General features: G+C 35.4%; 3 protein-coding genes across 7 annotated transcripts; 2 read left to right on the top strand and 1 right to left on the bottom strand.

The window, feature by feature from the left end:
- The first annotated feature begins 2,083 nt into the window (after nt 1-2,083).
- On the top strand, nt 2,084-15,710 carry LOC136061220 (amine oxidase [copper-containing] zeta, peroxisomal-like). 4 transcript variants are annotated; one of them, XM_065771736.1, is made up of 7 exons: nt 2,084-2,298; nt 2,574-2,740; nt 3,448-3,588; nt 3,908-4,016; nt 4,151-4,204; nt 4,634-4,715; nt 15,169-15,710. In XM_065771736.1, exons 5-7 carry the CDS (start codon nt 4,161-4,163, stop codon nt 15,301-15,303), a joined length of 261 nt encoding a protein of 86 aa, XP_065627808.1. In that variant the 5' UTR covers nt 2,084-2,298; nt 2,574-2,740; nt 3,448-3,588; nt 3,908-4,016; nt 4,151-4,160; the 3' UTR covers nt 15,304-15,710. The 4 variants fall into 4 exon arrangements, 3 of the variants coding, with proteins under 3 accessions (XP_065627808.1, XP_065627807.1, XP_065627806.1); XR_010628332.1 differs by lacking the exon at nt 15,169-15,710 and adding an exon at nt 12,384-12,815 and having other exon boundaries at nt 2,087-2,298; nt 3,908-4,204; XM_065771735.1 differs by lacking the exon at nt 15,169-15,710 and having other exon boundaries at nt 2,091-2,298; nt 4,634-5,031.
- Nucleotides 5,865-10,568, bottom strand: LOC136066824 (uncharacterized). 2 transcript variants are annotated; one of them, XM_065771732.1, is made up of 6 exons: nt 8,660-10,568; nt 7,899-8,419; nt 7,713-7,803; nt 7,131-7,232; nt 6,598-7,054; nt 5,865-6,177 (listed from the first exon to the last, which is right to left on the bottom strand). In XM_065771732.1, the coding sequence occupies exons 2-5, from the start codon at nt 7,943-7,945 to the stop codon at nt 6,875-6,877; spliced, it is 420 nt and encodes a 139-aa protein (XP_065627804.1). In that variant the 5' UTR covers nt 7,946-8,419; nt 8,660-10,568; the 3' UTR covers nt 5,865-6,177; nt 6,598-6,874. The 2 variants fall into 2 exon arrangements, with proteins under 2 accessions (XP_065627804.1, XP_065627805.1); XM_065771733.1 differs by lacking the exon at nt 8,660-10,568 and having other exon boundaries at nt 7,899-8,620.
- A 1,115-nt stretch (nt 15,711-16,825) lies between the features above and the next one.
- On the top strand, nt 16,826-19,092 carry LOC112035667 (uncharacterized). Its single transcript, XM_024068495.2, has one exon. It carries the CDS (start codon nt 16,954-16,956, stop codon nt 18,847-18,849), a length of 1,896 nt encoding a protein of 631 aa, XP_023924263.2. The 5' UTR covers nt 16,826-16,953; the 3' UTR covers nt 18,850-19,092.
- The last annotated feature ends 7,672 nt before the right edge of the window (nt 19,093-26,764 follow it).

The raw sequence follows: 26,764 nt of genomic DNA, 5'->3' as shown, positions 1-26,764 counted from the left end.
TTTGGCATATAACAGGTTAGCCTAATGGCAAGCAGGGAGTGGGTTACAAAGTATTAACAGAAATGACCACATGTGAATAAACTGTTAAAATCAAATCACAAATAGGTAGATTAAATTTCAAACAAATCATGAGTGCGTAAGTTGTTATTTAGCTATTAATTTAAGTCACTACAATTGCTAAACTAAACAACAAAACAAATAAAATTAACCAAAAGAGAAAAACAGGTCACAACTACAAATGCTAGACAAGAACGAAAGTAAAAAATGCCAAGAGAGAAAACCCAAACACAGAAAACCAAAATGAAAAAAGAAAAGAAAGGAGAAAACCCAAGTTGAAGCGCCAGACCCAGGGCCAGATGCTGAGAGAGAAACTAACCGGCAGAGCCTCGGTGACGTTGGACGGGCTTCATTCATCGCCGATCTACATCGGAGGTGCTCGCCTATCTACACGTGTCCGACACGGGTACTTGGCCAAATTTAGCGTGTCCGTGCAACATAGAATTTGAAACTTCATTTGGCTTCCTATGTAGGAGCATCTGTTTATCGTGTCTTACCAGTACCCATGTCGGACACTTGTCGGACACGGGCACTTGGCCAATTTTGGCGTGTCTGTGATTTGAAACTTCGTTTGGCTTCCTATGTTTATCTCATTATTTTCTTTAAAATTGTGGTAACTGACTGTCAGCTCTCTTAACATGTATGTTATATGCTGTTACAGGATGGAAAAATTGAAGCTTTTTCGTGTACATGTTCAGAGAGCTGACAGTCAGTTAAGAGAGCAATCGAAAGTACGTTGATGAGTGAAATTCTCATTTTCAATCATCCAGTCAGTTAGCAGCCACAGAGCTTATATATATATATATATATATATATTTTAATTTGGGAGGCTATTACCCCCCAAGTCCAACCATGGCTCCGTCCATGATTGGTTGGTATCCAAAGGGACTAGCTAGCATAGTTGTCCAAGGGGCTTTGTAAATTTAATGTTTGGGCATAATTTGCAGGGGGCAATGATAGAAGGGGATTCCAAAACAATTACATGGATGCATTAAGAAATCCAAAATTCTCATTGTTTAAACAATAGTTTTTAGTGTTTAAACAACATTACATGTATTTTCATACACTTTTTCACTCACACGAATTTCCAAAAAATACAAACAACATTACTAGAAATTTCTTACCAAACGGGCCCATTTACCAATTGAAGCATGTTGCTTTTAAGCTGCTAATGCTAAGGTGTTTTGGTATTAAAGATGCATGATTTGTTTGTTTTATTTGAATCTCATGTCAAAACCATGGTTTTAAAAATCGGACCGGACTAGCCGGTCTGACTAGTTGAATTGAGAACCGAAGGATAGTCCAGTCAAGAAAAAGGCCAAAAATCGAGTAAAAATCGAAAAAAACCAGTCAAACCCAAGAAAAACTGGGAACTAGGGGCAAATTCGGTTTTATCCCGAGTCCGGTTTTTAAAACCATGATCAAAACTAAGGTGCTTTAATCTTTAACATCTTAAGAATAATATATGTTGGCTTATGTTCTTGGGATCATCATCTTCAACATGGCTATGTATTGTGAACCTGTCTAACCATCATCTGACATTTTAAATTATTTAGGTATAAATTACCTCTAACATTGAGGGTACCACCAAAATTTTAAAGAGATAGATACATATGTGCCCGGCAATAAACAAGGACTTAAATAATAAATAATTACATGAGAAGTGCTCTAAGCCAAAAATAATAAATAAAAGGATTAGTAGCAGAGGCAATAAACAGGGACTTAAATCTTCAATGGTCTCCTTCCTTGGTTTGAGAGGGTGAGCAAGTGCCAGAGTGTTTTCGGGGAGAGAGGGTGTTTGAACTGTTTTGTGTTTTGATTTTGGCATGTAAGAGGTTAGTCTAATGGCAAGTAGGGAGATGAGTTACAGAGCATTAACAAAAAAGACCACATGTGGGTAAACTGTCAAAATCAAATCACAAACAGGTAGATTAAATTTGGGACAAATCATGTTTGTTATTTAGCTATTAATTTAAGTCACTACTGCTAAGCTAAACAACAAAACAAATAAAATAACCAAAAAAGAAAAAACAGGTCACAGCTACAAATGCTAGACAAGGACGAAAGTAAAAAAAGCAAGAGAGAAAACCCAAACACAGAAAACCAAAATGAAAAAAGAAAAGAAAGAAGAGAAAACCCAGGTTGAGCGCCAGACCCAGGGCCAGATGGTGAGAGAGAAACTAACCGGCGGAGCCTCGGTGACGTTGGACGGGCGTCATTCATCGCCGATCTACATCGGAGGTGCTCGCCTATCTACACGTGTCCGACGCGGGTACTTGGCCAAATTTAGCGTGTCCGTGCAACATAGAATTTGAAACTTCATTTGGCTTCCTATGTAGGAGCATCTGTTTATCGTGTCTTACCAGTACCCGTGTCGGACACGGGCACTTGGCCAATTTTGGCGTGTCCGTGATTTGAAACTTCGTTTGGCTTCCTATGTTTATCTCATTATTTTCTTTAAAATTGTGGTAACTGACTGTCAGCTCTCTTAACATGTATGTTATATGCTGTTACAGGATGGAAAAATTGAAGCTTTTTCGTGTACATGTTCAGAGAGCTGACAGTCAGTTAAGAGAGCAATCGAAAGTACGGGACAATGATAGCCCCAGGTTTATATGCACCTGTTCATCAACACTTTTTCATTGCTCGTATGGACATGGCTGGTGGTGAAGCTTTCAATCAGGTACACTGCTTTGATGCTTAAGAAATAGTATAGGATCTTAAGATGCTTAAGAATTAAGTAGGGGATCATCTTTCCCACAATTATATCTCTGTCACACCATCAGTAGCTGAGACAGAAGGTTTGGTAGCCTGGATGCATTAGGAGGGCAGCATTTAAGGTGCTATTAGTGCGTGTGTAATTTTCAATGATGAAGACCAAAAATAACAATAATAGTAGTAGTAGTTAAAATGGACATGTCAATTAAGGAAGTAACAAAAATTGTGATTTTGGATAGAATAGAATGGAGGAAAAGAATACATGTGGCGAACTCTAACTTATTTGTGGAGGATCTATGGCCAACCACAAAAAATTTGGAACTAAGTGGAACCTTTGCAGCAATCCTTTAAGAGTTGTTTTCCATGGTGTTGGTGTGGTCCTCAAAAATTCAGAAGCCTTTAATGTGCAATGCTAGTTGGTTATTACCCATTCATTTTCTTAGAAATAATTCCTTGTAATCCATAATCTATAAAGACTCTAGTATGGGAAATAGTCCTTGTAGGTTGTAGAGGTGGATGTCTGTTAGAAACAAGGACTTGCTTCCTAGAAATGAGATTATCTCTAATGGATTCTTGTGCTTGATTAATATTTGGTTAACATGAAATGTCTAGTTGCTTCTCTGTTATTTACCTCATAATATCATATAGTTGTTTTCTTTCCTTCATTTGTAGGTTGTAGAGGTGGATGTCAAAGCTGAGGAACCTGGAGAGAACAATGTCCACAATAATGCATTGTATGCTGAAGAGAGACTGCTCAAATCTGAGTTGGAAGCAATGCGTGATTGTAGTCCTTTGAGTGCTCACCATTGGATTGTAAGGCATCCCTATCCTAGTTTTAGAGCTGTATTATTAGTACTTTCTAATCATGTGACACATCTACGGTCCATTATTCTTTGTTTGAATTCCTTTAGTTGAATGTCATTTATATCAGCACTTTTTGACACAATTTAGAAGTGAGATTTATTTTGTCTAGAGCAAACTTAAACACAAATCAATCTTGTGTTTCCTTCCATTCAAAGTGATTTTTTCCCCATCTATGTAGCACGATATAATCTGTAGGGTTTAAGAAATGACTTGTCTCATTACAGGATTATGTGTAACTTAAACAAATTGTGTGAGCTATGTTGTGCAGGCCAGAGGACTGATTGGGCATAACACTCCATAGTTTGCTAGCAAGCCCAGGAAAAGGCCCAATCAACCAACATAAAGTAATTATTATTGCCTTGGGTAATAGCAATAAAGTATGTTACCAGGTGCAATTATTGACATTACAAATTCTTGTGAAATATGTTGGTCCAATTATTGACACCATATGCTCATGATGAAATGTTTCCTGGAGGAGAGTTCCCTAATCAAAATCCATGTGTTGATGAAGGATTGGCTACATGGGTCAGAATCGATCTCTGGAAGAAACAGATATAGTTCTATGGTTGGTCTTTTCTCTCTTTGTTTTGCCCTTGCCACTAATGTCATAGAAGCAGCTCTTCCTGTGTGAATAAGCCAGAACTTCTATATTATATTCCATACGCATACTTTTCTCATCTCATACAATTTCTGGTTTCAGGAATTTGCCTAAGATAGAATAATAGAAAGCTACCAATGTTGTTTAATGTTGATTTTTGCATATTGCTGCTTTTGAAAAAGTACTAACATGAATTGTCTCTAAACTTTACCCCTTTGTTCCTATATAAGTGACATTTCCTTTAAATTATGATTGAGAAAGTTCACAAATTGTAATCTTTAAATATGTTTTTCCTTTTTATTCCCTGCATTCTTCTTTTTGTTTCTAGGTCAAATTCAGTATCATGCCTGATTGCAATTTTTTCTACTAGCTAACAAGTAATTTCATTAAATGCAGGTATGTATTTGGAATCACACATGTCCCTTGGTTGGAAGACTGGCCTGTAATGCCGGCGGAGCGCATTGGTTTTATGCTTATGGTATCAACTTACTAATCTAACTTTTCCCTTCAATTTTCCTTTTTTTTTTAGTGACACCCTATATATACAGCATGGTCTTTAAGGATACTAGCCCACATTTATTTAAAAGGGTTGCATATACTGAATTGATGTAAATATGGCATTTTCTTTTCAGTAGAGGGATCTGAAATCCAAACCTATATAGGGAAAATTTCAGATCACTATATGCCACTTTGTTAATTATAGTATGCCGCATTTTCTACTTTATAACCTTCTTCTAGAAGTGCAACTAATTATCATCACAGAAGATCACTCTTCTCTGGGTGATCGTTTTTCAGTTCGTAGTAGCTGCTCTATTCCGCACATAAATGTGGATATTTTATGTCAATTCTCTTTCTGATCATGCTTCCCGAATCGTCCTTTATGTGGTCTCATACTTGATACTGATTTTGAGACTACAACAAATATGACTTTTTTCAAGGGTCAAAACCCTTAAAAAAGTATTAAAAAACCTTGAAAAAAATTATTTTAAGAGTCCAATTGACCTTTGATAACCTTGAAACATATACTGTCGAAAAGAAATTTTGAAGGCCTTCGTGGCCCTCAAAACAAGTGCTTTAATCTTATTTTGAGGGTCAAGAAACCCTTAAATAACCTTTTACCAAGGTTTAAAAGATTTATATTTACAACCCTTGATAAATAAGGTTATTTAAGAGGTCTCTTGACTCTCAAAATAAGATTTTATTTTATTTATAAAAAAAAAAAAACCACAATCATGCACAAAATATATATACATACACATACACACACAAAAATTCACAACTGTTGAGATCATATGCTATGATATTGATGTATAGCAAAAGTGGTATATTGCTACAATTACACTTTCTTTGATCTCTAAACTCAAACGTACAAATTAACAGATTAGGGGCTGCATACAAACTGCCGATATGTCAATTATTGTTTAAGAGAAAAGATATCAACAACCACACTTTGTACAAAGACCAAATCTGTCCAAGAGTTAAAAGTTTTGATACATTTTATTCTTCATCATCATCTCCCAAGCAAGAAGTTATCAGCTAGTACAATTGAACATTTCAGCCATTATGGTGCCCTCAAGTTTTGAAAAGGAGAGAATGATACCAAATTTTGCTAATTTCCCAGCAAATATATCTACACACCTTTCCACAATATCAAATTTAAGATACCCACAATTTCAAAAAGAACAAAAAAGACACAACAGAGTTCATGTATCTAAATAAAGCATACTGGTTAAAGAAACGTCATTCAACAAAAAGAAGAAAACAAGATAAAGTGCAACTGTAATGTAAGTACTCTAAATAATATTTTAATGTTATAATACATTCTGATTTAAAAATAATTGCTAAAATCAAAGTAAATGCACATACCCAAAGGACCGTTCCATCCCCACCAAGAGTTACTACAAGGTCAACTTTTGTATGCAGGAGAAAAACTTCCTTGTCTGCAATAAGAGAATAACAGATATTAACTTTAAATCCACAGGTAATATTGAAAAGAATAACCATCCCACATGAAAATTTAGTAATTAATGTAGAAGTAACACTTAACACTACTGTTGCATGAGTTGAATGAGTATGAAAACAGATATTAACTTTAAATCCATGCAAAATGTTTCCACTTAACCATTGCCTGGAACAGAAGGCACTAGCATGCAATAATTCAGGCACTCAATTTGGCAACAAAAACTAGACCCTTTATTGCAACATAAGCTGACAAAGCATCAAAGAAGAAACCAAAGTTCCAGAGTTTAAAACATCTGGTCCAAATTGAAGAAACCAAAGTTAGAGTTTAAAACATATGATCCAAATTGAAGTTTAATCTTTGCTTAGATATAGTGACTAGCTTGAGTTGATCTTCATACCTTAGTGATCACTACTAGATTGGGCTGATTGAGAGGTGATATAACTCAACATTTGCATCATCATATTGTTATAATGTGCTCTTTGTTTTGCCATTTGACTAGCTTGTTATTTCTCAAAATGTCTTCTTTGTTCTGCCATTTGAATAGCTTGTTGTTCGAGCATGCTTTTGAGGTGCTTTACTTCTTCTTTCAACTCTGCATCAACCTCTATTCGTTTGTGTTCAGATTCTAAGCGTTTTGTTCAGATTCTTAGCGTTTTTTGTTCAAATTCTTGGAGTCACTTCTCAAGATCATACATTCTAGATGAGGAGGAACCCATAACTTGGTAGGAGTGACTCCAACCCCATAGCCACAACTCGTCCATGACGCTCAGGTCCAAACACCTCCATAAACATTTGATCTTGAGATATTTGCAATGCCCCTCATTCACTTGAGTAGTAAGATTCCTCAATGCCACCTAAAAAGAAAAGTAACTTGCAACAAAATCACATAAAATATACTATCTATATTAATATAATTAGAAGATTTCATACCAATGCATCTTGTGTTGGTTCATTTACTGCTTGCCCATTAGCTTGCACATGGGTGATGTCAAATAATTCAATTCTACTAGGGCTATGACCTGTCTTCTCTTTCTACCATTTGACAAAACAAATAGAAAGTATATAGTAATTAAGTATTGAAGATGAATAATGCAATAACTCAGCAAAACGAAGTCAAATAACAACAAATAGAAAGCATTCACAGAACTAAGAAACAAATACAAAGTTAAGAAACATGGTTCTAAAATATTTTGGTACGGTCCAAGGGCTATACAACTGTAATGCAGATCTAGTGACAAGGGCTATATAACTGTAAATAGGTCCATGCAATAACTCAGATGGGCTGAAAAGAACTAGCGCAATGAAAGGAACTGAGAGCAAGCCCAAGGTTGATGTATGTGTAACTCAATTCCAGCCCAAGTACTATTTATTTATACATACATACATGTTGAGTTATCACATAACTTTTTGACACTTTTTTTAAGTCCTTAACATAGCAAATAGAAAAACAAAATCAAGAAACATGTTGATTACAATATCATTGGCAGTGATATTGTAGTCATTGGCATATACCTCTTCCGCACTACGTTGTTGGAAACTTTTTGAACTAGAAGTGTGGATAATATTGTTTTTGTCCCAATTTTCCTTGTTTTTCAAACACGTCCTACATTTAAGAATGATAAGTTAGTCCCATAAACCAACAAGTCCACAAGACAATAGTTAAGGATAAATTTGATAATAAATTCTTTGTAATGGTACCATATAATCTTGCTTGCTCCACAAATCCACGGGACAATTCCAATCATCCTTCTCTAGTTTGGGTGGAACATTTGCTCGTGCATCTTCTGTTGCTTCACCATGTCTTAAACCACTTTTTTTTTAGGGAGTCACAATAATTTGAGTAGGAACTACCCATTTGTCGCCAAACCTCTTAGTCTCGACCCTTAACTTTGAAATACTCCTACAATAGAACGAAACATAAATACACAAATAAGAATATAATAAAAAAATCATAGAAGCTGCTACTAGATTTTATTATGCTACTTACCAATACTTTATCAAAAAGCTTCTTTTTGTTGATATAGGGTATTTTTTTCCAATCTGTGAACTTTAGAGGTACATTCTGTTGTGCCCTAACAAGTTTGTACATTCATTTATTAAATCACGAGCATGAGGCCCTACAGGTCTTCCATTCAATCAACCAATCTCATATCTTTCCCCTCCCTTGAACTCTTTGGACAATTTAAGAATCCGAGTAGGCCCTCGCCCTTTCTTCTTCCCTATGGGGAGAAAAATAAAAATAAAGATCATCTCAACTTACTAGAATAGTATATTCAATACAGTATTAAAAAACTTGATCCCCTCCCTTGAACTCTTTGGCCAATTTAAGATTCTGAGTAGGCCCTCGCCCTTTCTTCTTCCTTGTGGGGAGACAAATAAAAATAAAGATCACCTCAACTTACTAGAATAGTATATTCAATACAATATTAAAAAACTTGAAAGCATAATTTAAAACTTACCTTGATGAGCCAGATCATTTCTACTTCCATTAGCATCACTTGTGCCAACTCCTCCTTTGCTACCTCCGTTTGCCATTAGTAGAATCCCTTGCTTTGATCAATCCAATATATGTTAGCACTATTCGTCATATGCATATTTAATTAGTTTAGTCAATACACGCATATTACTATATAAATGAAACATATACATAAATACACGATATAAAACAAATGAACATGTAACTATATAGATAAGTCAAGAACATAACTTTCAAGTAAATAAATTACATTCATTTTGAAATGTTTAATCTCATTAATTCATATCAACATCATCCATATCCACAAGTCTGCTAGGTATGTCAACCCTATCTAATGAAATAATAGCATCATCTTGATCATCAGTACTTATGAAACCCATTTGATGACCATGTGAATCATTCTGTTGGTATGGCTCTTGATCATCATCATCTTCTTCATCATCATTTTCCTCCTTTGGAGATGGCATATTGTAATAATTTTGAGGTTCTATTTTTATAACAAATTGCCACTGAGGATTCCTTATGCTTTTCACATAAAATACTTGCTCGGCTTGACATGCTAACATGAAAGGTTCATTACTCTTTAATGAATGTGTTACATTCACAAGAGTTCGACCAAACTTGTCAACCATAATTCCTCTACCACAATGGTCAACATCCCTCCATTCACATTTAAACATTGCAATCTTATTGCCTCCCATGTAGTGTAACTCAATGATATCAATTAAAACACCATAATAATCACGATTGCCCATACTTGCATCTGCTTTTACCAAGACTCCACAACTTTGAGTTCTACTGTTACAATCAACTTCATTTTTTCGAAATCTGAAATCATTGACAATGTACCCTTATAACATACAACTTCTTCTAATGGTCCACGAGCTAGATCTAAGAGTTGCTTGCTCACTTTCCTTTCATCATATCCCCTACCTAAAGCACGACTAATTGGAGAAAAAATGGGCAATCCTTCGTATGGCTGTAAATGATCTCCATCCCAATTTCGTTCAACTCGATTAAATTGAGTCTCAATACCATGAAAGTATCTTGAGCAAAATGTCAAGCATTCATCTATCAAATACCGTTCTGCAATAGAACCCTCTGGACAGGCAGGATTATGAACATAGTTCTTTAGTGTTTGCAAGTATCTTTCTATCGGGTACATCCACCTATATTGGACAGGTCCAGAAATCATAGCCTCACCAGCGTGAACAGGTAAATGCATCATAACATCAAAAAATGATGGAGGGAATATCATTTCCAAATGACAAAGTCCTATTGCAATTTGAGATTCCATTTTCTCCAAGTCATTCACACTTAGCACCTTTGAGCACAGTGCTTTAAAGAAATTACTCAGCACAATTAGTGGTTTAGACACTTTTGCAGACACTTATTCTGGCAGCAATCCATCTATTGCTAAAGGAAGTAAGGTCTCTAATAAGATATGGCAATCATGGCTCTTAAGTCCAGATATCTTCTGATCTTTTATATTCACACATCTAGCAATGTTTGAGGAATAACCATCAGGAAACTTTTCCTCCTTTAAGAATCCACAAAAATCTCTTTGCTCGTCGACAAATAAAGTATAACATGCAGATGGCAGCTTTAAATATTCCCCACACGGTATTGGATGGAGTTCCTCCCTAATGCCCATGGCTTTTAGATCAAGATGAGAATTCAAGTTATCTTTTGTTTTTTTTTTTGTTTTTTTTTTTTTTAGTTCTCATCAATGTCCCGATTATACTATCACTCACATTCTTCTCAATGTGCATAACATCTAAATTATTTCTCAATAATAAGGTTCTCCAATATGGTAATTTGAAAAATATACTCTTCTTCAACCAATTATCTTTTTCAGTTAACTCATCATGTTTTCTCTTCTTCGCACCATTCCTAAATATCAAGAATTCAAGACCACATAATTGACTAAGCACATCATCTCTAGATAGTTGCTTAGGGGATAAACCAATCTCTTTCTTACCATGAAATTTCTTAGATTCCAATCTCCATCTATGCTTGATTGGCAAGAAGTGTCAATGCCCCATGAAACAAAACTTTCTTCCATTTTGCAAATAAGAAGAACTTGTTTCATTATGACAAGAAGGACATGCCAAAGCACCCATTGTATTCCAACCAGAAAGATTCCTATATGCTGGGAAGTCCTTAATTGTCCGTGAAACTGCTGTACGCATATTGAAATTTTGATTTCTAGAGTCAAAAGTAGTAACACCAACTTCCCATAATTTGTTCAGCTCATCAATTAATGGTTGCAAATAAATATCAATTTTAATTCTAGGACCTTTCGGTCCTAGAATGAGCAATGCTAGCATAAAATAAGATTGCTTCATACACATCCACGGTGGTAAATTATACGGAACAAGGACAACAAGCCATGTGCTATGACTGGTGCTCATGTTTCCATATGGATTAAACCCATCACTTGCTAAACCCAACCTAACATTGCGCTTCTCAGTAGAAAATGACTCGTGTATCTCATCAAAAATTTTCCATGCCTTAGAGTCAGCTGGATGTCTTAATAGGCCATCATCAACACACTTATCATGATGCCAAGTCATGTAGGAAGCTGTCTTTTTTGACAGGAAAAACCTCTTGAGCCTTGGTGTTATTGGGAAATAACGCAATACCTTGTGAGGGACTTTTTTACCCCTTACACTCCCTTCACTTAATTTCCATCTTGAGATGCCACAAACTTGACACTCAATTCTGTTGGAATTTTCCTTCCAATACAACATACACTTATTTTCACAAGCACCTATCTTCACATAATCAAAGACCCAAATCCCGAATCATCTTCTTTGCCTCATATAATGAATTTGGCAACTCTAAAATAACTTTAGAAAGCACATCATTCAACAATTGAAGCAATAGAGTAAACGATTTGTTTGTCCAACCACTAAGGCATTTAATGTGAAGTAACTTCACAATGAAAGACAATTTTGTATTCTTGCAATCTTGAAAAAGTTTTTGCTCGTTATCTCCTAGTTTCAAAAAAAAGTTAGCTGCATCATCATTAGGCTCTTCAGGAGTACCATCACCACTCGAATCTCCAAATATACAACTGGCTGCGTTAAAGGTTGCACAATAATCTTCTACCATCTCATTCACTCAAGCCATCCCCGTCTGACTCATCATCACTATCCAAACTATCACATGTTTGAAAATGTCTCTCCTCACAATGTCTAAACCAATGAGTATAACTTGGGAGAATACCAGTAGTAAGCAAATCAACCTCAACATCATCTTTGGTCTTTGCAAAGTAGTTATTGCATTTCTTACACGGACAATAAATTTCATCCCCCATTGTTGTATGCTCAAATGTAAAATCAAGGAAGTCTTTAATTCATTGTCTATACTCAGGAAGAGCTCTATTCCTAAGCTTTACCCAATTCCGCTCCATCTAAAGTTGAATTAAATTTTTTTTTTTAAATCTTCAATGAGGGACACCCCTTAAGTTGTCCTCAACTGGAAAAGAGTACGAAATCCAGTGGAAAAGCCTGCACAAAAGAATATTTCAATGTACTTGATGATCTTAAGCTCTAAGGATATGATAAAAGAGGAACCAGAAACTATCTACCAGCCCACTGTTTCTATGACTAGAAAGAGTTTTTTTTTTTTTTTTTTTGAAAAATTTATTTGGTCATTTAGAAAGTGTATTTACTATTTAGTGCATATACGTGTTAATGCAGCAAATCAGAAACTCATTGGCAAGCTGAGCAGAAACTTTTCAAGAACTGTCAGAAACTAGACAACAAGAACAGCCCAAAAATAGTATAAGTAAATATCAAATAATGGGAGATCAAGGGGATCTAACAACAAACATCCAAAGTGCATAAAACAAACTAGTGGTTGACTTATGTACATTTTTTGGATCAAGGGGATTCTCCTTGTTGCAGCATCATTGTCATCAATCAACTTTATGTTGCTGCCATTTTTAAGTTTATTCAACTTATTTATTTATAGTTTCATGTTTGTTAGAACTTCACTTTCTCAGATAGGAGAGATCCTAATGCTTTAAGTGAATGAACAAACCCAAACCTTGACATATCTTAATACTTCAAGTAAATAAGCAAATCCAAACCAACACTAACAATGAAAATTATTGCATTCATTTACTTATGTAGAAGCCCACAGTCATGTCCTAAAACAGGTATTTATGGATGTAGTGTAAGACACACACACAGAGACAAAAACATTGTATAGCACAAGAATAGGGATAACTCACCTGCCCAGAATGAAAGAAATAATTCTCCCTGGCCAATTTTGTTGGTGTTGACTGATAGAAGTTGCAGAAGTTCCAAGCAAGCTGCAAAAGAAGAAATAATAGAATCTAATCAACTGCCAAAAGAGTGATAGCTGTACAAGGCATGACATAGTGGCATAATGATGTGCTTTGAATTACTCATGCTATATTTACTTTTGATACCAGTAGCAGCCCAACGGGCTTATGAGCTATATGATGAAGGCATTCTCTCCCATCTTTCTAACCTCAATCCTAGTTGGGACTCTCAATAGCGACCTCCCCAACACCAACCCCCACCCCCGCAAAAAAGAAAAAAGAAAAAAAAGAAAAAGAAATCAAGTTTCATTAAAAACGGGTCCTTAGAGTTCCTTTCAAAACTTATATGTTGTTTGGATTAGCACTAAGAAGTTTTCCATTAATGCCTTTAGAAAGACCTCATCTTAAACAGTTACCAAGTAGCATTTGACTATTTGATTGATTGAAGTTGGGGCTGAATTTCTAGTTTCGTTGGATTTGCTAAGACCCCTGATGCTCACTCAACATAAACATGCTAACTCATCCTAACCATCTAGCACGGCCATTTTCTGTTGATTCAAGGTTTGCAAATTGATTCACACGTTTACCTTATGTCAATAGATGTATCCAGCATGACTAACACAAGAAGCATCAAAAGTAGATGCAAATATATCCCAATCTTTCCCCTCACCCCAAGCCTAGAAAAGAAGATTTAATTCTGGTAGGCTTTAGAATTTGTAAGCTATTTATAATTTGATGCTACAAGTCTGTTTTCACGGGTGGTGTCAAAATGCTCTGTTTATGAGTACAAAGAATTGGACAGCTATTAGCACGGATTAAAGGTGGCAGGATCTCTTCGTTGGCAATATTTCCCTTAGAAAACTCAGAAGAATAAAATATGAACCAAAGCAGTGGAAAAAAAAAAAATAAATAAATTTGCCTCAACCATTCTGTTATCTAAACAAAACCTGTGTCCATTCCAAATTACCATCAGAAGAAAAACCGATAGCATTTCAATAAACCCATCATCCCAAACACAATGTTTAAAATAGTAAATTACGAATTAAGGTCCTCTGAGGGGGGGTTTGGTAGAGTAGTTTGAGTAATGTTATTTATAGTTTTTTGAAATACATGTGGGTGAAAAAGTGTGTGGAAATATGTGTAATGTTGTTTAAAATGTAAAAATGTAAGTTTGAGATGGTAAAACAAACAGGCCCGAGTCTCCAAAGTTTTAGGGTAACTCCACTCTGGAATTGTTAAAATACTACTATTTCACTATAAACCCAAGTAAGCTTTAAGCACTACTAATATTCCTCTACTACTAAACACAAATTTCCAATAGCTAACAATGATACCCAGCAGATCCATATAGTTCAAAGTCAACACTCACCCACCAAAGCCAACAAGTTGGACAATGTAGATTGAAATAAACACACGAAGAGAAAGAAAACTAAATTTGAATACACAAACACACTTGACAGAGCAAAAATGAAAAATAGAAATCGAAAACTGTAAAGGAAACAAAGATTATGATTTGAAATCAAATAATGAAATTGCAAAAGTCGAACAATTAGAAATTGAAATAGGGAAATCAATGATGAGCTCAATTTTCTGAGAATTGTGAAACAAAGATCATGGGGAAATCGATGAAAAAGTGTGGGTAAACCAAAAATAAAAAATAAAAAATGAAATTAGAGTTTGTGATTTGTACCTAATTGGAACTGAGAAACACGCCAAGAGGGACGAAGAGTCACAAAACCGAGATCAACTCGTACGCGGAGCTGTGCGATTATGTACCTAATCGATGATCGTCGAGCTCAATGAGATTTCCACAAGCTCTATGAGATTTCTATGCTTTCTCAGTTTCAGGCTTTCAGCGAGAGAGTGATAGAATTGTTTGGAGCGAGAGGTGTTTATTGGTTACGTTCTGCGGTATAATTTTAAATTTTGTTGTGAGCTTTTTTCAAGAGATGAAAATTTTGTTGTGTGCTTTTTTCAAGGGCTGAAAAATTTATCAAGGGTTGTGAGCTGAAAAAGGTAAAAGTTTTGGTACAAAACTGGCGCGGTTTTGTTTTGTTTTGTTTTGTTTTGTTTTTTTTTTTCAAGGGTGTTTTAACTTATTTTGAGGGACCAATAACCTTTGAAATAAAGTTTAGTAATATAGGGGTTAAAATAACTAAAGTTTGTTGTAGTCATGATGGTGTTTGTGGATGCAGCCTCATGGGTTCTTCAATTGTTCGCTTGCGGTAGATGTTCCTCCCAGTGCCTGTGAATTGGAAGCCAAAGACAATGATATCAAGGACTACGGGGTAGTCAAGCCAATTCAGCCTGCGCTGCTGGCAAAGTTGTAACATGCTTTCTTCCTAGTCAAATTTGTCTTCCAATTTAATAGAGGACAATAAGGTAGCCAAAGCCAATTCAACCTGTGTTGCAGGCAAAGATGTCAAGTCTTTACTTCCAAGTCAATTTGTCTTTCAATTTCATAGAGAGATGTCATAATGGTTCTTCCCGCTTCCTCTGTCTAGTCTTACCTTTCAAGTTAAGCTGATGAGTTTATCCCCACCACCCTCAATATAGAATTTTAAATAATTTTCAGACTACTTTAATCTTTTATAATTTGGAAACCCATTCGTTCTATGTGATTTCGATTTACCTTTTTACTTAATGCCTATGGTTTTAAATGTAGACTAACATGTAACCCGTGTAATGCACGGGATTTATTAAACATTATTAATATTATTTTAAATCTAGATTGTCACTTGTCACTCCATTGAAAAACTTCTATTTATCATCTTACTCTATAATTCAGACCGCTAACATGTAGATGCATGGTGAATATGTTATCTCAAAAACATACATTGATATTTATTATTAAAAAAAAAAAATTACATTGATAGTTGGGAGTAGGTGAATTAAATAGATTTGAGTGGATAATTTAATATGCTTAAATATGTGCACCTGTTTGACAAAACATTTGCGTGTGAAGGAGAAAGAGGATGAAGGGTAAAAGGACATGGAAATTTCCTTCGCTTTCATATGAGTTGGATGATTCATACCTATCCAAAAAAACATATAAGTTGGACTTGGATGATTTCTGAACTATTATTTCTCTCTGCCTCTCGGCCAATCATTATCTTCTTTCTTTTTCTATAATATTTTCCTTAACACGAAGATTCCTATAAATGTAAGATCCTTGTCATAAGATTTTTTTTTTTAATATAATCTGTTTGCTTTCCAAGATTACCATTCATAGATGCTAACACCTTGTGCCATTAACAATTACAAAAATTAAGAGCAATTCGAGTAATTTTTAGATTATCTTGAAGTAAAGAATGAAACACTATTTTATTATAGAGAAATGCTATGTCTATAACATTTTTACAACAATTTTACAACAAATCCTAAGTGGTAGGTTGTTACTGGTTATTATTATTGGGGCAAAAAAGTAATTTTACTATTAGTTTCAAATTTGAACCAATAATAACTAACCACCTATGATTTGTTGTAAAAATGTTGTAAAATTGTTGTAAACGTAGCATCTCTCTTTATTATAGTCCAAAAGTACCTAAGAACTTTTCAAAAATTAAACGCGCAAAATGATGTTTAACACTACGTGGCATAGATTTATTTATAGCTCATTAGGATGTTCGATTACATAAAGTATACTTTCCAAAAATTAATATGGTACAATTTAACGGACCCCGGAATCCTCGCCCAAGATTTTAGACCACTTTTCTTCCTGAAAACTAGTTATTAGTTGACTAGTTATCAATTTTTTTAATATACCGACGCCAAACATCCCCTTAATTAAACAGAGAATTATTAACTTATTAGTTTACTATTTATTTATTTATTTTTTTATAGAAACAGTGTACCATTTATTAATCACACACAACCACAAACAACCTGGTTTCTTTATCTGGCAGAGTATGTCACTGAAACACTTACAAGCTTTCTCGATCTTTCGAAAAAACTAACATCATCATTCCTTTCCTTATCTAATGGCCGAGGAAAAGAGTCTCGAAGAGGTACTCTCACTGCCAATCCTACTAGCCGATCGAGTGAGCAAGTCAGCTCGAGAAGCCGAGGCATCAAAGCTCGAGTGTCTCGACTTGGCGAAGCAAGTCGACCGGCTCTCCCAGATGCTTCGAGCCGCAGTTCGACTCCCGCTGACAGCTGCGCAGTCTCATCAAACTCTGTACGAGCAGCCCATCCGCCGAATCGTCGCCGACTTGGCGAAGAATCTCGACCGAGCCCTAACCTTGGTTCGAAAATGCAAGCACAGCGGCGTGCTTCGGCAGGTGTTCTCGATCACCACCACGGCCGACTTCCGCAAGGTCTCGAACCTTCTCGAGTCTTCCATTGGCGACATGAAGTGGCTGCTCTCGATCTACGATTCCGACAACGGAACCAACCTTTCCCTGCCGCCGATAGCGAGCAACGACCCGATTCTGTCGTGGGTTTGGGCCCACACCGCTATGCTTCACATGGGTCAGCCGAAGGATCGAACCGACGCGGCTCTCGAGCTCGCTTCACTGGCCAAAGACAACGATCGGAACAAGAAGATCATCGTCGACGAAGGCGGGGTCCCGCCGCTTCTCAAGCTGCTCAGCAACACCAACAGCAACGAACCCAATTCGTTGATTTCCGTTGAAGCTCAAATCGCAGCCGCCACCGCGCTTTTCAATATCGTCACGAACCGGGACCGTGTCCGACACGTGGTGGACACGCATGGGATTCCGATGATTGTTCACGTTTTGACTGAGTCTACAATCAGAGTTCAAATCCCAGTTGCGAATTTAGTAGCTCGAATGGCTGAGCTCGACCCTTTGGCTCAAGAGGAGTTCGCTAGAGAAAACGTTACCAGACCTCTCGTGTCCTCGCTGGCAATGGATACGATTCTCGACGACCCGAATTTTCTCCAGTCGGGTAAGACTACCATTCACTCTTTAGTTCAGTTAGCTGGGAAAACAACACAACCATTGAAAAGCAATCACACGGGGTCGTTTTCGTATAATTCAGATGGAAGTAGTAGAAGTGGTAGTGGAAGTGGCGGTGGTAGTTCAACTACTAATTCACATTATCATTATAATAGTAGTAATATTAGAAAAGAGAGGGATAATGAGACACCTGAAGTCAAACAAAAAGTCAAAGTTAGTTGTGCCGAGGCTTTATGGAAGTTATCCAAAGGTAGTTTAGTGAATAGTCGGAAGATCACGGAGACAAAAGGGTTGTTGTGTTTGGCGAAAATGATTGAGTTTGAGAAGGATGAGTTGCAGTTGAATTGTTTGATGACAGTTATGGAAATAGCTGCTGTGGCAGAAAATAATACTGATCTTAGGCGTGCCGCGTTTAAGCCTAGTTCTCCGCCTGCTAAGGCGGTGTTGGATCAACTGTTGAGAGTGATTCAAGATGGCAATAGTTGGACATTGCAAATTCCGGCGATCAAAGCTATTGGGTGTTTGGCAAGGACTTTTCCGGCTAGGGAGACGAGGATTATTGGTCCTTTGGTTTTGCAGCTTGGGAATAAGAATGTGGATGTGGCAACAGAGGCTGTTATTGCGTTGGAGAAGTTTGTGTGTGCCGAGAATTTTAATTGCTTGGAGCATTCCAAGGCGATTTTGGAGTTCAATGGGGTTCCACTGCTGATGAAGCTTTTGAGGGCCAATGATTGGGCTCAAATGCACTCAGTTGTGTTGTTGTGTTATCTTGCATTGAATGTTGGTAATAGTAAGGCTCTTGAACAAGCGCGGGCATTGAATGCACTTGAAGGGGCTGCTCGTTCTGTTGTGGCTCAAAATCCTGGTTTGAAGGACTTGATTGTTAAAGCCATGGATCATCTCACTCTTTATCAGCCTGGAGTTCCTCATCCCCATATGCAGCCTCATCTACTGTAAATGCGGCAGTTTTGGCTGCGAGAACAATTAGTCCATGTGTGTCTTAGATTGTAAGTTGTAACATACAAATGATTGTTTTTTACAATGTGAACATATGAAAAACAAAATTTGACTCTGTAAGAGGTGGTTGTTCACAATATGAATAATCATCCTCAAGTAACTGTGCTTCATATGTGAATGGATGTTTTCTAATGTACATTTAATTAGCTATTGAAGGAGTTTTGCAATTGAATTCTTAAAGAATTGCTAGCTTTTGCTTCTCCTCTGTTTTTTCACCCTTGATATGCGTTTGTTCTCTTGCAATAACAACGGTTTTTATTTAGTGGCTGGAAACTTTTTCAACAAGAGAATCTTTATTTTACAGTTCTAGTTCTATTTTGTGCTCTTTGCAGACTGACTTGGATGAGCTGATCACAGATAACAATCTCTGTTTCATCTTTTGAGCAATGTTCATTGCAAGCTTGCTGATTGTTTGTATCAGGGTCATGTAGAAAGTTTGAAGCTTATCTTATGTTATTGCATGTGACCAAGGCAACAATTGTTGTTATTCTGTTTTGCTCTGTGAAGCTGCCATCAATCGTTAAAGCATAACTGCCAAGCTTGATATTTTTGTTAGGCATAGTTCTGATAATTGTTCCTCTCCTCTTTTTGATATAATGAGCAATTGTTTACATTTCTTCAACTAGTATAAATAGTGGTCACTTATGAAGTTAGTTTCATCACGGCTTGGTTTAATATGCAAATGATGTTCCACTACAATGTCATTTGGAGTTGGGCAAGAAATGAACCAGCTGTTTTTCAATGAGCTACAATATTTTATGGCATATATACTTGTACTTCCATAGCTTACTTCCAAGTATTTTGTATTTCATGACAGAGATTCTATCAATATTATTCTTGTGTTATGCCTATATATATCTCTGGTTTGTATGGATCATGTTGTGTGCTAATTCTTTGCTTATCATGCTCATTGTGTCATCTTTTCCGGTAGCTAATTTTCTACTAATATTTAGTGGTCTACCCATGTTGAACACTGTACAACTAAAGTTGATGCTTTAATCATACTTTTTGCACTGTCGGAGCCAACTCTTATTGGTCAAGGATCTTCTTTTTCACTCTGTACTAATCTCATAAACACCAATCCAAAGCTACTTTCTTGTGATGTTGTAAATTCACTGGCACTGACCGGATTGATGGAATTGATTGTGAAGGAAATGGACCACCTCATTCTTTATCAGCCTGGAGCTCCTCATCCCCCATAGGCAGCCTTATTCACTGTAAATGTCAATTTGTCTGCTGCGGGAACAATTCCTGAATGAGAGTGTGTCCTACGTTGTAAGTTGTAAGTTGTAACATATGAACGATGCTCTATTACAATGTGAAAATAAGAAATAGGAAATTTGACTATGTAAGAGGTGGTTCATGATTCACGGTATTAAATCATCATCCCCATGTAACTGTGTTAACTAGTTGAGTTTCATTATATGAGTTGATGTTTTCGAATGTACATGTATTTGTTTGTGGATAATTAGACGAATTTAGCTATTGAATTCTTAAAGAATTTCCACATTTTTTTTTCTCCACTGTTTTCTGACCCTTGATATGTGTTTGTTCTCTTGCAATGAAAATGATCTTATTTAGTGGCTAGAAACTTTTTCAAAGTGAGGTTATAAGTGATTAATTTTGTTATTATGGATCTGGTTCTATTATGTGCTCTTTGCAGACTGACTTGAATGGGCTGCTCTCAGATAACATTCTCTGTTGCATCTTTTGAGCAATGTTCAATGCAAGCTTGCTGATTATTTGTCACGGTCATGTAGAATTTTGAAGCTTATCTTACGTTAATTTCATGTGACTCAGGCAACAATTGTTGGTATTCTGTTTTGTTCTATTCAGGTGCCATCAAGAATTTAAGCATGATACTACTGCAAAGCTTGATATTTTAGTTAGGCATAGTTCTGGTAATATCTCTTCTTATCTTATTAATATAATGTGCAATTGGTTGCATTTCTTCAACCTGTATCAATTGTGGTTACTAATGTAGTTAGTTTCATAAAGGTTTAGTTTACTATGCGAATGATGTTGTTCCCTGGTAACTACAATGTCATTCGAATTTGCCCAAGAAATGAACCAGCCTATTTTCAACGAGGAACAATATTTTATTTCATATGTGCTTGCACTTCCAAAACTTGCCTCCACGTATCTGACTAGAATTCTGTCAATATTATGCTATCAATCTCCAGTTTGTAGGGATCATGTTGCGTTCTGATTCTTTGCTTACAGTGCTTAGTGTGTTGCCTTTGCGACTGTCTATTTTTGTACTTTCATCTTTAGTGGCCTGCCTATGTTGAACATTGTATAACTAAAGTTGATGCTTTGATAATACTTTGTGCATTGTCGCAGCCTACTCTTTTTGGTCTTGGATCTTTTTCATTCTGTACTTCTAATTCTCTCATAATCATCTATCAAAAGTTGCTTTCTCTTGATCTTGTAAATTCACCGGCACTGACCAGATCAAGGAAGACTGATTTGAGAAACTTTGGGTCATGCCTTTCCCTGAAATGTCTCAAAGAACGGTTTAAAGTTCATTTGTCTTGGCATAGAGTGAACGGTGTGCAGAAGCTTAAAACCAAAATGAGTGGCGGAAATGCCATTTGCATGTTTTATAGGCAGTTCAGTTTGTTGCATTAGAGGGGTACACAGTTTCATTCATGGCTAATGAAGAGGGTTCCATGTGGTTCACATTGGAGTTCCTGATTCATATTGCTCAATTCTTTTTGGGTTAGTTGATTCATGTGGTTCATGCCATATGCAATAGTTTGGTGAATTTGCCTATGACTAGGGAAACGCACTTTATACTCTTGAAGACCTTGGTGATTCTCAAATTCTGTAAACTGAAGATAGAGAACCACAATGATTTTGAACTTCAATTTTATAGTTTTGTATCCATGATGGCTCGACTCCAAACCTGATGTTAATTGATTGATAACCTAGCTTCTATTTGTAACCAGTAACTAACATAGTTGTTAATATAGTACGATACATGATGCATTCCGTATTTTAGCCAAACAATTATGTGTTGTAAGTGCGTATTAGTAGTGCTTATAAATAGTTTGATATGAATTTTATTTGTAGAGAGTGAAAATTTTCACGTACTGAGTCCTTAAGTGTAATGAGTGAGTGAGTCTCAAGTATTATATTGTAAGAATCATATATATGAGACGATATAAACATATGGGTTTGAATTGGGTTTTTACTAAAAATTGGGCTTTAGCTTGAGCCCAAAAGTTGTTTTACTTGCTTTTAATCAAAATTATTAAGCTACTTTAATTTAATATAGTAAAGTGGCTTATAAAAAATTAATTTAATAGAACTATATATATATATATTTTATTTGTGTGATTCTACAAATGAGTTTTTCTAATTTTTCTAGGTATATAAAAAGTAGTTGATTGATTATACAAATTCATGTGTTCCTATCTGCTGGGAAAAGGATCTCACTTGGGATCATTGCATCCGTACTATTGATGATAGGACAAGTAGGCTAAAACTTAAATGCAACTATTCCTGAAACAAATATTAGAGTTGAATTACACGAATGAAGAACCACCTAGCACAAACTTGGAAGGATGTTAAAGCATGCTTGAAAGTGTCAGATGATATTAAAAATTATTTTGCCAAACTTTTGGAAAAAGTTAAGAAAATAAATGAGCAGCTTGATGATGATTTTGATGTTGAATGTCTTCAAGAAGAAGATTTATAGAATATTGATGGTGATAATTAAATTAGTCATTAGTTGCATGTGTTTCAAATTCATAATAAGTATTTCATTTATATATGTGTATCTATAATTTTTTCACAAATTTTATTAATGTATGCGATTCATGATACAATTCAAGTTTTGACAACTATGATAACTAAGGCTTGCATTGTAGGTGCAAGTTATGCGCAGATTGGAATTTATTTTTAAGTAAAGCTGATGTGAGTTGCAGACTAATTGCAGCCACTATGGGAAACGTTTGAGAACTAAAAGTAGTAAAAAAAAAAAAAAAACTCTTGGCAAATTTCCCTTGAGCCCAATTTGGTATGTTATTGGTACTTTGCATTTTGTGTACTTCCTAGGATTTTGTGGCTGAAGGTTGTGATGTTATGTCATTAATGAGTCAAAACAAGAAATAAGATTCAAGTTTTGACAACTATGATAACTAAGGCTTGCATTGTAGATGCAAGTTGCAGATTGGGATTTATTTTTAAGTAAAGCTGATGTGAGTTGCAGACTAATTGCAGCCACTATGGGAAATGTTTGAGAACTAAAAGTAGTAAAAAAAAAACTCTTGGCAAATTTCCCTTGAGCCCAATTTGTTATGTTGTTGGTACTTTGCATTTTGTGTATTTCCTAGGATTTTGTGGCTGAAGGTTGTGATGTTATGTCGTTAATAAGTCAAAACAAGAAAGGACCTTTGCTTTCCAGATGCTGCATAGAGCCAAAGAAGTTTCCTGTTGAGGCTGCTACTTAACTTTTCAATAAACACAGTCCTATCAAAATGTAAATCATTTTTTCCATTTTCAGTTAGTATCTCCAACCATGTTCCATTGTTGGAAACATTCAAGTTAGAGAAACTGGTGAAATACATACAATACAACTTAGATGTTGTTAGTTTAATTTCTGTTTTGCTTATTTGGATTCTTCTGAGTGTTTTGCCTTGCTTTGATGCCTAAAATATAAGCAAGAGACTGGGAACACAGTTTTTAAAAAAACTAAGAAATATCAGTTCCACCTAACTTAGTTAAACCAAAGTATTAAACTAGATGTGTAATGGAGCTGAAAGCGATTCCCGTGTCTTAATTCATCACAATGGGAAGCACACAATCATTAAACGTGTATTTAATAAGATATATTTATTCGATTGACGAATGGGGCAATCAATCAATTGGGATGTGAAAACTCTTTCCTTTGAGTTGTCAGTAGGTAGCTTATCTATCTTTGATGAGAAGCTATAATAAAAACTTTCAAATTAAGAAACAGCTTTATGTACTCTTAAGTTTCTCTTCCCTTTCACCCTTACACGTTTAGGGTCATTATTATTATTAAGCCACATTGCCAAACTGCAAAATCTGGTTGAGAAATGCTTTCGTAGAGGCCTTAAAGAACCATGAATGTATGTCCATCCAATCCTTCATAGGTTAGAAATTGTAAAACTGTATTGAACAAAATCATTACTAACAAACCATTATTAAACGCCTTGAACATGTTTTTATTCCTTTCATTATAGAATTTATTACTACTCTTAGGTTTGGATTATAATTCTTCTTGAAGTCTTTGTTTTCTGTAAAAAGTTAAATTTTTGTTTATTTCTAATCAGTAACGACCCATATGATTGATTCCCTTTGACTGAGCTCCCAAGGTACATTATGCTATACAGGCGGCAGGCCCAGAATGTACTGCAAAAACCAATTGACATAAGTAACAATCCCTTTGTGTGTATGAACCTTATAATATATATTGGTACAATTGTAGAAATATATTCATATCCTACAGGCAATTATAGTCCCAATTATTTTTTTGGCCTATTATTTCTCAGAAGCCGGTCCACATGTGATCTTAAGTTCAACCAATGAATGGAAAAACTTTTTTTTCCTTCTGACTTTTTATGCCACAGAATTTATTACCTGTTAGCTTCATCATTAGGGGTGTTTGTTAGCATCTCATTTTTTTAAAGTTTAAATTCACACTCTTTGTACATTCCAATGTTAGTGTTTTGCAACTATAATGGGGAATTGATAGAATTCTCTTTTGTTTTCACAATCTTTGGAAGGAGATGGCCCTCGGATCTGTGTAATTTTTGCTCAAAGAGTCAAAAGTGAATTTGTCTTGGCCAGATTTTATGTATGACTGACAGACCTAACCTGGGCGGCAGGCGGCAGGTACATCAACGAATAGAATTGCATTGATTTTGCACTCAAATTTTGTATGCTAGGTTCATTGGCCCTTAGATGTTGGCCTAGGAAATTATCTGTACCGTGTCCGTGTGGGCCAAATTCTTCTTTAAAAAAAAATGTGGGCCAATTAAGAAGGATGTCAACATGTACGATGAACCCATCATCACTGCTTTTTTAATCTTTTTTTTTTTGTTTTAATTTTTTCTAGCAGTAATATTAGAGATTTGATAAATTTTTTTTAAAAAAAATTGGTGCTCGAAAATAATGTAACGAAGATATTTATTTATTATAATGTTAAAGTGACAATGTCAAATTTATTATCGCTATGTACTAATAGTGTCCCACATTTATAAAAATTATAATTCAATCACAAATTAACAAATATGTAAATTATGATAAAGTGTATATCTCTAGAAGAATTGTAAAATTAATGCTAGCTTTATCTTAGATAATGAAAACGTTAAATTGAAGTCATGATTTTAGTTTAGAAAAATTTTACACACAATTTTCTGTGTAACGGCCCAACGGGCAGTGTGTGTAATAGACATTTTTGTGCAGATTTACTAAACTTGAACCTTACTTGTTGTATGAACTTAATTTTTTGGATCTTTCTCAACACAACAACAACAACAACAAAAAAAATGATGAAAAACTCAGTCATGCTGTCGGTGATGAAGATGGTGAGAAAAATCTCAGACAGCTATCATTAGGAAAACCATGGAAAAATCACTCATTTGTCGGGCACCGTTATTAATTTGACCAAGAAGGAAAGCATGCACCACAATCTGGTTCTCTTTACAAAACCTTTCAATTTTAAAGTTGAAGTATAATTTGGCAAACACCACCTTTTTTTCCAAGTTCAAAACCTCAAATAGTATTATAAACAACCTTTGCTTTATAGCAATGTCGGCACACTTAAAGTTCTTAAAAGAAGTTTCCTATGAATTTCAATTTAAGCAGATTTGTTTTGAACTATTTGCAACTTGCAAGCATCTTTTGCAGTCGTTAAGATGTTATTGTACGCATTTAGACAAAAAGTTTTAAAGAAAAAAGTCTGACTAGAATGATACTTAGAACATGGTGTTTTCAGCATCAAACAAATTAGTACCACCTCAATTATAATGAACCTCTTGATTGCTTCAATGGAGGTCTATTATAGTGGCCGTGCAGGACCATTAACAATTAATTTGGTATCAAAATATATGAACACGTTTGTGTGACTTGTTTGTTGTTACTTGTTATTGTCCTTCATATCGTATTCCAACTTTGGAAGCCTGAAAACCTTTTTTGGCTGACTCGTCACGATCGATTCCAAAACAACTTATAAGCTTCATAAATAAGAAGCAGTGGTACTAATAGAGATCAAAGATTGGTAATTTTGTTAGGTATAATATTGGTCATAAGAAACTAAAAGTTGTATTATCGCATCCAACAATGACCTTAAATGTATCCCTACATTGATGAGTTGATAATGACCTTAACATGGACGTCTTTGGAATACATATCAATTTAGAACCATCATGGTCCTAAGCATATGGATAGGAGTATTGGAAGATTAGGTCAAGTATATAACACCTGGATTCACAGTCTATCAGAATGATAGTCAAATAATTAAATTCATGTTTTCTAACCATTTAAACTTTTGAGATAAGTGGTAATTTATCACAATTTAACTNCTAAGAACTTTTCAAAAATTAAACGCGCAAAATGATGTTTAACACTACGTGGCATAGATTTATTTATAGCTCATTAGGATGTTCGATTACATAAAGTATACTTTCCAAAAATTAATATGGTACAATTTAACGGACCCCGGAATCCTCGCCCAAGATTTTAGACCACTTTTCTTCCTGAAAACTAGTTATTAGTTGACTAGTTATCAATTTTTTTAATATACCGACGCCAAACATCCCCTTAATTAAACAGAGAATTATTAACTTATTAGTTTACTATTTATTTATTTATTTTTTTATAG

The sequence above is a fragment of the Quercus suber genome, unplaced genomic scaffold, assembly GCF_002906115.3.
Source record: "Quercus suber isolate HL8 unplaced genomic scaffold, Cork oak 2.0 scaffold_48, whole genome shotgun sequence".
NCBI classification, from domain to species: domain Eukaryota; kingdom Viridiplantae; phylum Streptophyta; class Magnoliopsida; order Fagales; family Fagaceae; genus Quercus; species Quercus suber.
The sequence above is the reverse complement of the archived record's forward strand: the minus strand, read 5'-3'. Positions and strand labels throughout refer to the sequence as shown.

Coding starts and splice junctions, on each gene's coding strand:
- LOC136061220 (XM_065771736.1), top strand. CDS start 4,161: ATGGGTCAGAATCGATCTCTGGAAGAAACAGATATAGTTCTATG. Junction 4,205..4,633: donor GAAACAGATATAGTTCTATG/GTTGGTCTTTTC, acceptor CATTAAATGCAG/GTATGTATTTGGAATCACAC. Junction 4,716..15,168: donor GCATTGGTTTTATGCTTATG/GTATCAACTTAC, acceptor TTGTGGATGCAG/CCTCATGGGTTCTTCAATTG.
- LOC136066824 (XM_065771732.1), bottom strand. CDS start 7,945: ATGATTGGAATTGTCCCGTGGATTTGTGGAGCAAGCAAGATTATATG. Junction 7,804..7,898: donor GGAGCAAGCAAGATTATATG/GTACCATTACAA, acceptor TCTTAAATGTAG/GACGTGTTTGAAAAACAAGG. Junction 7,233..7,712: donor AACAACGTAGTGCGGAAGAG/GTATATGCCAAT, acceptor GTCAAATGGTAG/AAAGAGAAGACAGGTCATAG.
- LOC112035667 (XM_024068495.2), top strand. CDS start 16,954: ATGGCCGAGGAAAAGAGTCTCGAAGAGGTACTCTCACTGCCAATCCTA.